Source organism: Equus asinus, chromosome 15, assembly GCF_041296235.1.
Source record: "Equus asinus isolate D_3611 breed Donkey chromosome 15, EquAss-T2T_v2, whole genome shotgun sequence".
Classification (NCBI taxonomy): Eukaryota; Metazoa; Chordata; class Mammalia; order Perissodactyla; family Equidae; genus Equus; species Equus asinus.
In genome coordinates this window covers 27,642,089-27,656,706 of record NC_091804.1, presented here as the reverse complement: position 1 = coordinate 27,656,706, position 14,618 = coordinate 27,642,089, and the positions used below count along the sequence as shown (strand labels likewise).

Here is a 14,618-nt window from a genome sequence, read left to right as displayed (position 1 = left end):
AACTGAAAAGGTTTTTTGAAACAACTTGCAAAGCTCTGGTTGGCCCAGTTTAAGAGACATTTAAAAACCTTAACTATGGCCAATAATGTGGCCAATGACTTTTAGTCTTTAAATGATTATTTCAAAAGATTTCAGACCCACCCCCACAAAAAACCCAGTAACTGCAGACAGGGTGCCTCCTCCATCCCCTTATGATTTATCTGCACCATTCTGCTCCTGCCCTACCTCCTCCTGGTGCCTCTATCTCAGCACTTACCTCACTTTGCCTTCAACTACATGAGGATGCTTTGTTTGTTTTAAATCCATGATGTGAAGCTCTGGGCTCTGCAGATATCAGATGCAAACACAGTAGGTTTCTAAGCCTTTACTGCCTTTGTCAAGACATATCCCCCACTCCTCTATGAGACAGCTCCCAGGGCTCCCCAAACTGCTCTCCCTCAATCTTCTCCTCCTTTGCCACCCTCTCATCCAATCCCCACTGCCCCATTTCTGTCCTCCATGTGACTTTGGGACATCACTGAAATAAAAGTGAAATGTTATTTCCTCTCTGCTACCTCCTTTATCTACAGTTACCCACATTACTACCCATAACTGTCATTTGATCTAAGGGGCAGCCATTTCCCCAAGAGAGCACAACTTCAAAGGGTATTATTCAGGGGGAAAATATGACTTCATCAGCACAAATCAACCTAACAGACTTTCAGGAACATGTCTATGTACATGAAGAACACTGTATTTCATATCATATGATTTAAATCCAGTAAGAGCAGAAAAAATTACTAATCTCGAAAATATGACTCTGAAAAAGTAAACTATGTATTTTACTAAAAGGACTTGAGGCAGTTTAATAACATGTAAGCTCTCCTTTAAAATAAGTGATTAGGTTAATGTGATACATATAAAAAGTAGTAACAGGATTTTATTTCGAACACAAGCTTATAAAAGTAATTTAGGGAAAAAAGGAACTATCCAAAAAGACTTAACCAACCATGAACTGGAGGATCAGTAACCGCTTAGACAACTTAGAAGATACAACTTTGCTCTCAAGGCCTGAGGCAAGAGAACTGTGCTTTAAGAATAACCTGCATCTGGTACGTGAATTAACCTCCATGTGTTAACTCACACTGGTCCAACAGCTGACAGCATGGGGGCAGGGTGAATGCAGCGATAGAGACACTAATGTATGTTCTACATGCAAATCTATGTTCATTTCTCAGCATTTCAAATCATTCTCAGACAAAACTTCTTGGTCAGCCCAAGGTCCAGCATCTGGCAGAGCACTGAATAAATACATGAATAACTTCATTGAATGAAAAGTCAACCTGGCTTTATAGTCACCCCTAACAGTAGTACAAGAGGTTTGATTGCCCTAAACATTCACTGCAGAGACCATGAACATACCACAAACATCCTGGTAGAAAATGCTAAAAAAAGGTATCATTTGGACCAGAGTTTGTTCTCTGAGTATCAGAATGTTGACCATACATATTATCTTCACAACCTTCCTCTTGCCTTTGTACTAGCAAAATGAGCCTCTGTCGGTCACATTCCTGTCCTGACTCCTCACATCTAAACTCTGGCAAAGGCATCCCACTCAGTGCTCTAAATCCCAGTGCCCCAATTGCAACTAGCAACTCTGACATTACAGACCACCCTCAATGACTCTACATCCATACAGCACATTTTAAAGAAATGTTTGTTAGTGTTCACTTCATTTCTAGCATATTAACAAGGAAGTAAAAGGAATATTAAGGGCTTATTTCATCAATTATATTAAGAACTCCTAGACAGCAAGAACCTGCACACTTCCCAGCAGAGTGAGAGAAGCACCACGACTGTTTTAGAAAACAATGACTAAAATTTAGAAAGCAAAGAATCAAATGCCCCTTCTTAACCTAGCTTTCTCATCATTTATAATTTCTTCCTACCTCCTGACATAGTGATTAACTTGAAGAGAGGATTCCTAGGCAATAAATACATACTGAAAATATATTATCAAACTCTAATATTACAAACTACCCCCTAAGTCATGAGTAAAAACAATTACAACTCAAATGCCTTACCATCCTTGTTAACAGCAGTGACTTTGGCTGGATAGAAACGACAATCAGACCAGCAAGCAAGGACTTGCTCATTTATCTGGAATTCCTAAAAAACAGTTAAAAACAAAAAAGATCCTGTTACCAATTTCATTAGACACACACAGTACCAGAATTCATAGAAGTGGCTAGAAGTGACAAGAATGGGAAGGAGAGAGGGCTACTGGGATGGAGGAAGATGTTTCTGCTATTCAGAACTGGGAGTCAGGGGCCGGCCCAGTGGCGCAGCAGTTAAGTGCGCACGTTCCGCTTTGGCGGCCCAAGGTTCGCTGGTTCGGATGCCGGGTGCGGACATGGTGTCACTTGTCAGGCCATGCTGTGGCAGGCGTCCCACATATAGAGGAAGATGGGCACGGATGTGAGCTCAGGGCCAGGCTTCCTCAGCAAAAAGAAGAGGATTGGTGGCAGATGTTAACTCAGGGCTAATCTTCCTCAAAAAAAAAAAAAAAAAAACAACTGAGAGTCAAAACAAAAGGGCTGGACACACAATTTTTCCATCCTAAGAGGTGTTGGCAGGCACAGCAGAGCACTAATGATAACCCTTCTCTGTCCCTGAAAGTGAATCTAAGAGCCCAGGACCACCAGGGAACACACCCAGTATACAAACTGGAAGAAGGAGGCTATTTCATCTTGAGGGAAGCAGCATCCATACCACCTAATGCCACTCACACTTTTAAAGGGTCTTTTGCCAAAGGGAGCACCCATTCACCTTTAATATTTCATACGGTTTTCCTAGCACACAGTCTGCATTGATACATTTTGTAGAATGAATACTGAGCAATCAAATTGGACAATAGTGAACAATCCTAAATTGAAAACAAAAAAACAAGCTAGTGAGAGTTCAAGGTCCCTGGTCAGGGTTAAAATGGAAAACAGAATCCAGGGCCGAATCAGAACCAAAGGCAGCAAGATCTCTATAGATGTCACAATGCCTGTTCAAAAAACTCAAAACTAATACTTCATCCTTCATTCTCAAGTCAGTAAAAGCTCCAGGCATAGTGATGAAATTTAGAAAAAAGGAATACCGTCCAATCAATTCCAAGTTTTTCAAGTGCTTCTAAAAGACCTTGAGATGAGGCTAGCACAGAGCTCCACATGGAATGATTGCTTAATAAATGATCAAACAGCAGATGAACTTAATAAATGATCTAAAGGGATACAGTGGGGTAAAGAGAGAGAAAAGGTCCCTGTTCATCACAAATGCAGTCTTAACCAAGTTAGTTTACGAGCTGTCACGTCAATCACATCATACAAACAGATGACACCTGGGATTCTTCAAGAGCCCCATGTGCCATGAAGATCTCAGGGTTGCAACTACAGGCCTAAATAAGGATTGGTCCCCAGCTGCTACTGACTTTCACACTGAACATCAAAGGCTGGAACATCAAGTACCCAATGGCTGACCCAGCTCATTACAGAACTTTCCAGATTTGTTACTCACAGAAGATCCTTCCTCTTCATGTAAGCCCTCTTTCCTCAGCTGTATTTTCTCTAAAGGGCGTAAATAAGGACTGTCCCAGCAGAACCACTCATCGTAACGATGGTTCCAACGCTTGAAATGGATGAGTACTTTTCCTTCTTCGTAGTCAATGTCTTCTATGTGAGCTGGATACCTGAATCAGAAAAAAAATTGAAGTACCTTTAATAACTACCAAAATATCCAAGATGGTACCCCCTCCCAAACCTCTTCCCAAAGGAGTAGGTTACCAAAGTACCAAATAAAGCCTACCACTTAGAAGCTCTGTGTAATTGTGTCAAATCACAAATTACAGAGGCTAACAAACTTGAGGTTCAAATCCCAACCTGGATACTCCTTAGTTTAAGAACTCAGAGCCTGAGTTCCCTCATGTAAAGTAGAGGAAGGATACCCAACACACTGGGTTGTAGTGCAATTTAAACAACATGAGATATACACAAGACCTGAGCACAAAAGAGGCAGGAAGCAAACATTTAACAACTAGATTAGATTTTACATGTGCCAATAAATTAGAATGACTATGCAACCCAAATTATATTACATGGTCTCAATCTTAAGAATTTTGTAATCCATATAGGGAAATATCATGCAGTTATTAAAAAGAACAAGATGGTTCTATGTCACGATACGGAAAGCTCTCTCAAAACGAACTGTTAAATGAAAACAGCAAGGTGCAGAACACTGTGTATGGTAAGCTATTGTTTATTTTTTTTAAAGATGAAAAAGAATATATATTCATGTATGTTTACATATCTGGAAAGATACACAGGAAACTAACAATGGTTACTTGTAGAAGTATGGTCAGTTCGGTAGAGAGGCTCTTTCAATCTCCATTCCACCCTCTTTCTAGAATGAGAGCTGGGAAAACCAACAACTACATTTCCCTGTCTTCCACACAGTTGGCAATCAAGGTGATGGAGATCTGTGGGTTTGGAGGCAACTGTGGTGGCCAGACCCAGCGCTCCAGTGCAGGGCCTCTCAACCTTTCATGTAATGCACATCATCAGGGGATCTTGTTAAAATGCAAATTCTGATTCAGTAGGTGGAGTCAGGGCATAAGAGCTTGAAATAAGCCCCCAGGTGATACTAATGTGCTGGTCTGCAGTAGCAAGGGTCTAACACCTAGTCACTGGCTTCCTGAGTATCAAGCAGCAATGGTGAGGGTGGCAGTGGCAGTAGTGACTTCCTAACCTCCAGACGATAGCTCCAGTGGTGAATGGATACTCTAAGAGCAGCCCCCTGAGTCCCACTCCTCCAACCCTTCCAACAACTTTGTAAGTACCCAATTCCTTGTGTTAAATCCTTTTGTCATTAAAGTACACAGAACAGTTTCTGTTTCCAGCATTTAAACCTGACTGATACAAAAGGGGAACTGGGTGGCGGGGGGGGGGGGGGGGGGGGGGGGAGGAGTGGGAGAGAGACTTTTTGCAGCATACTTTTTTTTTTTAAAGACTGGCACCTGAGCTAACAACTGTTGCCAATCTTTTTTTTTTTTTCTGCTTTTTCTCCCCAAATCCCCCCAGTACATAGTGGTATATTCTAGTTGTGGGTCCTTCTGGTTGTGGCATGTGGGACACTGCCTCAGCGTGGCCCAACGAGTGGTGCCATGTCCGTGCCCAGGATCCGAACCAGTGAAACCCTGGGCCACCGAAGTGGAGCGCGCAAACGTAACCACTTGGCCACAGGGCTGGCCTCTGCAGCATACTTTTTAACACTTCTTTATTTTTCCACCACATAAATGTATCGCTCATTCCAAAAATAAATAGATGGTTAAAAATAAAGAAAAATAAATATCATATGCAATTGTTCTCTTAAATACACTTGTATTAATGAGATTGCTATTCTAGATTGAGAAAGTTTAGATTCTGCCTGTATTTTCTCCCTACAACATGGATTTGTACCATTTTTTTCCTTTCTTGTAACCAGCACTTAGTACCCTGCTGTCCTAATTAATATGTGCTTCTTAAACAAACCGGCCTGCTGCCTTGTGTCTCTATGCTGTGTCTTCTTCAACCCTACGCTAGTATCCTGTAAGGCAGTTTGCTTGGCATTAATCTATCACAGCAGGTTGCAGATACTGGGCATTCGATAAATGTTCAGCAAATGAATTCCACTCTCTCTCTTCTTCCCAAAGGTCAGCTGTCCTGTCAATTCTTCAATCCCAAGGCTCTCAGACTCCAGCTACCTATGCCAATTTCAGTCACTCTCCAACTTCAGGCCACCATCACTTCATATGAGTATTTCCCACACAGGACTGACAGGGTATGCTCTTCAAAATTCCTAATGGTACTATGCATACATTAATTGTTCATAAAATATTAACTGAAGGAATAAACAGCCCTGAAACTAGTCTCCTTACTCCAATCCGACTGACATACAGCTGCTATAAACACAAGACATCTTGACAGCAGACTGCCTAATTGTATAATCTGATGAACTGAGTAGTACAATTCTAGGAGACAGAGGATTCCCTAAATCTACTCCTCTCTGTAAAATGGGGAGAAGGACATGAATATCTCAATTATATTCCTCTTGCCCTCTCATTCATTCAGCCTACCAGAGACTAGTGAGCCTCCCTAAAATAACATGATCTGGGTTTCCTTAATGGTTTACTATCTATAGCAATAGTTTTCAAACACAGGTCTTTGGATCAACGCACAGAATTAATTTTTCACAGAACTAAATTTACAGAACTTTTCTTTATTAAAAAAATCATATTCTTTCTAACTTTCTGGTGCTTAAATATACTTTTTTTTTTTTTTTGAGGAAGATTAGCCCTGAGCTAACTGCTGCCAATCCTCCTCTTGTTGCTGAGGAAGGCTGGCCCTGAGCTAACATCGCACCCATCTTCCTCTACTTTATATGTGGGATGCCTACTACAGCATGGCTTGCCAAGTGGCACCATGTCTGCACCTGGGATCTGAACCACGAACCCCAGGCCACCAAAGCAAAACATGCGCACTTAACCGCTGCACCACTGGGCCAGCCCCTTAAACATACTTTTTAAGTTAAACCAATGTTAATTGTTTTCAATACCCTTACTAATATTATGCAGTCATTGAAAACAATGAGGCAGATCTCTACGTACTGATTTTAAAAGATTTCTAAGAAAAGTAGAAAAAAACAAGATATAAAACGGTACTGGGTACTGAATGCACTATCCTTTCTTTGGGGGAGGGGAGACAGCCAACACATTCATCCCTGTTTTTAAATGCGTGGGCTATCTCTGGAAGGGTGATCAAGCAACTCGGTTTGCCTCTTGGGAGGGGAACTGGATAGTTAAGGAACTGGAGAGGAAGTATGAGACTTATTTTATTCAATGTATATCCTTTTGTATGTTTTGAATGTTGTACCATGAGCATGTATTAACTATAAAAAGTATATAATTAGATATTTATTTGAAATATATTTATTTGGCAAAATAAAAAGTTGGCAACCTCAGGACAAATCTCACACTCCTTTGAATCCGCACTGCTCAGTGCCTTCTGAAAGTCTGGGAAGTCTGGATCCACAGAATCAACTCCAAATTCCTAGGCTAGCAACTCCACTGCACACATTCAAAGTCTGTGGGACCTCTGGGCCCTCGGCTAGCCTAACTCTCCTTCCTTGCTCAAAAAACTTCACAGGGCACAGGCATCCCACTGTCTGCAGACTACACAAACCTCTCCAGGAGAATCAACAGTAACCAAGGGGTCAGCAGGGCTTCCTAAGTAGGAAGTCGTTCTCCCTACTGCTCTAAAGTGTGACAAGGATGCAAGTCACTCATGGAGGATGGGGAACCAAACTGCATTTCGGAGGAAAGGGAGACAGTTGAGATCTTACTTAGAGATCAACCCAGTAAGACTGGTGGATCACAACTGCTAGTCGCCTTAAGGGCAGCTCAGCTTCATCAGTCAACAGAATTTTATTAAGTAACTTTGATCTGGCCAGTCAATTCCAGGTCTTGGAAGGGATTATGAGACATATGTGTTCTGGCCCCTACCCTTGAAAAGAACCAGACACATGAACCAATTAAGCTTTAAAACGATTAGGTGGAACCACATGAAACTGCTTTTTACCTACAAAAATACTAACGCTATCTGGTTCAATATAAATATTTGGACAACCATAAGGGGAGCTGGAGAAGACACAGCAAGGTTAACAAAAGAGATGTGAATTGAATCCATATAGACAGAAAAGAGAAGAGAAAATTTCCAGCTTCAACATGTAACAGCCACTGATGAGACTCTAGTTTCCAACTAACATTGCAGCTAGGAGTCACATTTCTAAGGGAAAATTAGCCAGAAAGGAACAGATATTGAACATCAAACTGACAACAAAAGTTAACTCTAGGGAGGAGAAAGGGATTGCAAATGGCCAAGAGACTTTTGCTTGAAGTTTGAATTTTTACAAGGATTTAGTCACATAACACTTGTGAAAGAAATTTAAAGTTTTAAAAAGCATTTAATGGGCAGATATCAACTAATAGCTTCATGGTTATTGGGTTTATATGCTGCTTGGCACATCCACAAAATAGAATATTATGTAACTGTAAGAAAAAAAATGAGAACACACTCTATCAATTGATATAGAAAGATTTCCAAGACATATTAAGTTTAAAAAAGGCAAACTACACAATAGTGCATATCTTGTGATACCTTCTGTGTTACAAAAGAGGAAAATAAGAACATATATTTATTTTCGCTTGCATTTAAATACAATAACACTGGTAGGATGGGCAGAAACTAAAAAAGCTGGTTATCTATAGGGGGTAGAAGAGGTATAGGATAAAGAAGTAGAAACAGGGGCCAGCCCCATGGCCGAGTGGTTAAGTTTGCACGCTCCGCTGCCAGGGCCCAGGGTTTCGCTGGTACGGATCCTGGGCGCGGACGTGGTACCGCTCGTCAGGCCACATTGAGGTGGCGTCCCACATGCCACAATTAGAAAGACCTGCAACTAAGATATACAACAATGTACAGGGGCTTTGGGGAGATAAAGCAGAAAAAAAAAAAAAAGACGAAGATTGGCAACAGTTGTTACCTCAGGTGCCAATCTTTAAAAACAAATAAAAAATTTAAAAATTTTTTAAAAAAAGTAGAAGCAATCAATTTCACTGAATGCCTTGTTACAATGTTTTGATTTTTTGAACCTATTCAAAATCTATCCAATGGATTATCAATTAATTCCCTTGCATTTTTCAGGTAGATTATCAAATCATATTCAAATTATGATTATACTGTCTCACTTTCAATACTGACACCTGCCATTTATTTTTCTTGTGTTATCACATTGATTAGTGCTTCCAAGATGACGTTGAAAATTAGCAGAGATAGTCAGCATCCTTCTCTTTAATGAAAATGTCTCCAGTGTTTCATCGTTAAGCATGAAGTTTGTTAAAGTTTCTAATTAATGCATTTACTCACGTTCATAAAGTTTTCCTCTATAGCGACCTTATCAAGGATTCATCAAGAATAAATTTTGAGAATTTGCAGCCTTTGTCAAGATGATCATACAGCTTTTCTCTAGTATTCTATGAAAACAATGAAATAATAGATTTCCTAAGTTTAAGTTATCATTACCCCACTAATATAAGTCATATTTGGTTGCATGTGTCATTCTTTTTTTTTTTTTTTTGAGGAAGATTAGCCCTGAGCTAACTACTGCCAGTCCTCCTCTTTTTTGCTGAGGAAGCCTGACCCTGAGCTAACATCGTGCCCATCTTCCTCTACTTTATACGTGGGACGCCTACCACAGCATGGCGTGCCAAGCAGTGCCATGTCCGCACCCGGGATCTGAACCAGCAAATCCCGGGCTGCCGAGAAGTGGAACATGCAAACTTAACTGCTACGCCACCGGGCCGGCCCCGCATGTGTCATTCATCTAATAAGTGTCAGTTTGGTGTTCTAGTATTTTATTGACAAGTTTTGTGTCTCTTTTATAAGTAGGATTTGTTCAAGTTTCCTTGTATTATGCCCCTTCTGCCCAGTTTCAGTATTAGGCTATGCTAGCTTTATACAAGGGACTAGAAAGCTTTATTTCATTTTCTATGAAACTGCCTACTCTGGGGCCTTTTCATAAGATAGTTCTTTACCTACCTTTTCTTTTACTTCTATGGTTTCTATTTTAGTCAAGTTTTCTTTTTTTTTAAATTTGTTTTATTTATTTATTTATTTTTGAGGAAGATTAGCCCTGAGCTAACTACTGCCAATCAAAGAGGAGGAAGAGAGGCCCTGAGCTAACATCCATGCCCATCTTCCTCTACTTTATACATGGGACGCCTACCACAGCATGGTGTGCCAAGTGGTGCCATGTCCTCACCCAGGATCCGAACCGGCGAACCCCAGGCCACCGAGAAGCAGAACATGCAAACTAAACCGCTGCGCCACTGAGCCGGCCCCATGGTCAAGTTTTCTATTTCTTCTTGAGTTAATTTTGCCTAAACTAATAACAAAGTTGGAAATGATCATCAGATATGATATAAGTGTTCAAAATCAATAGTTTTCCTTTAAAGAAACGAGCTCAAGACCCCATAAAAACACTTCACACTCAAGTCACAAACAGGATTTTTATATGGTGAATACAAACACTAGACTGCTAAGCACTTTATAAAGCAGAGACCATGCCCTATTGATTCCACTACTCAAGAAACATTCCTAACTTTGTATCTGAGACAAGCAAACTGCTAGGTCCTGGAGATACAAAGCTGATGAGCAAACATCAGGGCGTCTAGTGTGGCAAGAGCCCAAAGAGAAGTCTGGTAGCCTCCTTGAAATTCCCCACTCCTCTCCACAAGGAGAGACCAAAAACAGTCTTGATCTCTATCTATAGAGAAAGAGTAAAGGAGTACAGCCCTAGAATTACCTGGCCTGCTATACCCCATAACCAGGACCAGACAGAAGAGAGGCATTGTGTCTTCATGGTTTGCCTGGACTGAAAAGACTCTTGCATGCTCTCCCCTAAACTCTGGTAAAGCACCCAAATGGACCCTTCTCTTTTTAAAGTACATTCCCTACCACTCACCTCCTAATGTCTTCCTTAGTGAGCCAAAACTACTTCCTCTGCTCACCTTGCTTAGTCAGCAACTCAGTGGGAGCCCACTTTAAACTTTTTCATCAGATGCTGGGGGGCTGGGAAAGCAGCTTTAGAGAAGACTCGGCAGTTGGGCTGAACTTTGAAAGATGAAGAGAGGGGTTTGCCAAATTTTTAATTTCCTCCAGTATGTTCTGCATATATTAGGCATTCAATAAATGTTCATCAAATGTACTTTTTAAAAAGAATTGATTATGGGGGCACCCCCGTGGCTGAGTGGTTAAGTTCGCGTGCTCCGCTTTGGAGGCCCAGGGTTTCGCCGGTTCGAATCCTGGGCAGAGACATGGCACTGCTCATCAAGGCATGCTGAGACAGCATCCCACGTACCAAAACTGGAAGGACCCACAACTGAAAATACACAACTATGTACTAGGGAGCTTTGGGGAGAAAAAGGAAAAATAAAGTCTTTAAAAAAAAAAAGAATTGATTATGGATACCTAGAGCCACAAAACAGCAATAGGAATATATACACAAACCAAGGTGAATCATCAAAATAAACCAATGATATGCATGTTGTAGATGTCAAAAAGACAAACAGATCCCAGCACAAAAATTGTCAAATTGGAGGGGATATATGCACGTGTTCTGTGGTCACCATGGCAAAATTTAATTAGCCACAAAATAGCTTTCTTCCAAAGGCCAAAAAGTATAAAAAACTCATATTTATCCAAAATTCAACTTAGAAAGGCCAGATAATCCAAACTTCATAGTAAACTAGGTTACTATGGTAGCCTTATTTTAAGCAAGTGATCTAACTGGTCACTAAGCCAAACAGGAAGACAGATTTTTTTTTTTTTAAAGATTTTATTTTTTTCCTTTTTCTCCCCAAAGCCCCCTGGTACATGGTTGTATATTCTTCGTTGTGGGTCCTTCTAGTTGTGGCATGTGGGACGCTGCCTCAGCGTGGTCTGATGAGCAGTGCCATGTCCACGCCCAGGATTCGAACCAACGAAGAAACACTGGGCCGCCTGCAGTGGAGCGCGCGAACTTAACCACTCGGCCACGGGGCCAGCCCCAACATAGAAGATTAATGTAGCCAATCAAACGTAAAGGGAAGGGCCCACCCCGTGGCCAAGTGGTTAAGTTCGTACTCTCTGTTTCAGCAGGCCAAGTTTTCACCGGTTTGGATCCTGGGCGCAGCCCTAGCATATAGCTCATCAAGCCATGCTGAGGCAGCAGCCCACATAGCAGAACTAAAGGGACCTACAACTGGAATATGCAACTATGTACTGGGGCTTTGGGGTGGAGAAGAAGAAAAAAAAGATTAGCAACAGTTGTTAGCTCAGGTACCAATCTTTAAAAAGATAAAAAATTTTAAAGATATTAAAAAATAAAGGGACAAGGAGAATGGACAAAAATTAGAGGAAGAGAAATTCATCAATTCCACAGACATTTTCTGAGTACCTACTTTGGGCCAGGAAGTGTACTGGGGTTGGGAAACACAGAGCCAAATCTATGAAGATGTGTGATCACAGAAGTTGGCAGAAGAAGACAAACTCTATGTTACAAGACATATTTCCTCAGACAAAACACAAGCCTTCCCATACCCCGTCTGCTCCCTTTACCTAGAACACCTCCCCCACCCCCGCGTACTCTTCCCAGGGAACACCTCACTCTCCTAGAGCCTCAGAATGCCTGCTACACTGTCTCAAGGAGCCCCCATCTCCTTCCACTCTGTGTCAGTTTCCCGCTTGCTTCCTTCATAGTGTTTACTCCAATCTGTGATTATTTCATTTGTTTCTCCATTTACTTGGTTATGGTCTGCTTCCATAGGTGACTACAGATACCCCTAAAGGCATCTGTTTCTCATTCACTGCAGTATCCTCAGAGGGAATAAAGCTGTGCCTACACACACAAATAATTGTAATAAAGTATCACAGGTGCAACAACAGAAGACTAGTTAAGGTATAGAAGGGTACAGAGGAGCAAATGGCTAGTTCTAGGGTTGGAGGGGTGGTAGTGAGGAAGAAGGAGGGGCCAAGACAACTCTAATGAAAAGGAGACACTTGATCTCAATTATGAACGATGAATAGGTATTTTCCAGGCGATCAAGGAGGAACTGAGACTGGAGAGTGTTTCTGGGAGATGGTACAATCTGAGTAAATCAGCATAGGTACAGAGGGCAACGAAGTGCAGGAAACTGAAGGTGAGAAAGGAAACAACTCTGTAGAGAGTGGTGCAGGAATCTTACGGATTCCAAACCTATTATACAGATGGACAGTCAGGCCCTAAATGAGTGTTTCCCCATAGCAGTCCATGGACCACTTGGTGTTAAACACAGAGTTGGTGGTCCACAAGGTATCCATGAGGAATGTTTTATTGTACTTATCCATAATCTGGACCACCTTATCAGAGCTTCCCAGCTGAGGTGCCACGAACAGATTACAAGTGAACAGTGACATGAAAAACATTGAGACCCACTGATCAACATGACCACCATAAAACCAAGTACTGCTTAAGAATTTTAGTATGTGTTTGCAATTAACCTGACATTACATGATCACTCTCAAAAGGCAATTGTAGTGGCTTTAAACTATGTCTGCAAATTTGACACTTCTTCCTTCAAAAGGAGGAGCCTAATTATCCTCCCCTTGCATGTGGCCTCATTTCTAACAAATAGAATTTGGTGGAAGCAATGGTGTGGGACTTCAAGGATGGGTTATAAAAAGCATTGCTGCAATTCCACTTCTGCATATACATCCAAAAGAACTGAAAGCAGGGACTCGAACAGATATCTCTTCACCAATGTTCATAACAGGATTATCCACAATAGCCAAAAAGTGGAAGCAACCCAAGTGTCCGTTCACAGATGAATTATGATATATCCATACAACGGAATATTACTCAGCATTAAAAAGGCATCTATGCTACAACATAGATGAACCCTGAAAACACACTAAGTGAAGTAAGTCAGTCACAAAAGGACAAATACTGCATGATTCCAGTCACATGAGACATCTAGAGTAGTCACATTCACAGAGACAGGCAGTAGGTGGTGGTTACCAGGTGCCAGGAGGAAGGAAGAATGGAGAGTCACTGTTTAATGGGCACAGAGCTTCAGTTTAGGAAGACGAAAAAGTTCTAGGGATGGATGGTCATCATGGTTGCACAACAACCTGAATGTCCTTAATGTCATTGAACTGTACACTGAAAAACGGTTAAAATGGCCAACTTTATGTTACATAATTTTAACACACACTCACACACATATACACAGCACTGCTGCTTTGTGGATTCTCGTTCTAGGGGAAGCCAGGTACTATGTCATGAGAACATTCTAGATGCTCTATGGAAAGGTCCACGTGGCAAGGAACTAAGGTCTCCTGCCAGCAACCAGCAACAACTTGCCAGCGGCATGCAGGAACCACCTTGGGCTACAGCCTCATAAGACCTCGAGCCAGAACCCTCCTGTAAAGCTGCTCCTGAATTCCTGACCCACAGACACTGAATAATAAATGTTTAGTCTTGTTTTAGGCCACTAAATTTTGAGAAAATTTGTTACACAGCAATAAATAACACAGTAGCATTTTGCTCCAATGCTACTAAAAGTGGGATCCATAGATGGTATAGAGGTTGAAGGCCAGTCTTCATCTTTTCGAGTTTGAGAAATGCTGCTCTAAGCTACCAGATAAGCCATCCTACCCTAGGGCTCCGCCAAGGAAAGGAGAGAACTGTGGGACAGCAAAGTTCACACCAAACGAGAATGAATAACTCCATGTGTATGTCCAGAAAGAGAGAACACTCCAGGTCTAACACAGTGATACAATGTCGCCTTGTCCATAGTATAATGACCTCAAGTCCCAGGAAGGCTTGCTGCTCAGAGTCTTGGTTGCTTCTGAGTAAAGTTAAGCTGCCCAACACCACACACTGTGCACACGCTTAAATTAGAGCAGCCAGACAGTGCTTGGCATAAACCTGTTTGTTCCCCCTGCACACACACCAGAAATATGAACTGAAGAAATGTTGCAGAAAAA

General features: G+C 41.5%; 1 protein-coding gene across 3 annotated transcripts in view; it reads right to left on the bottom strand.

Annotated features, from left to right (window-relative positions):
- PHF20 (PHD finger protein 20) overlaps positions 1-14,618 on the bottom strand; it is a 143,943-nt gene that overhangs the window by 85,357 nt on the left and 43,968 nt on the right. For all 3 annotated transcript variants that reach the window (XM_044747851.2, XM_070485837.1, XM_044747852.2), the window contains 2 exons: positions 3,541-3,712; positions 2,064-2,148 (listed from right to left, as the gene is read on the bottom strand). In XM_044747851.2, coding sequence (XP_044603786.1) covers positions 2,064-2,148; positions 3,541-3,712 — 257 coding nt within the window. The remainder of the gene's footprint in view (positions 1-2,063; positions 2,149-3,540; positions 3,713-14,618) is intronic.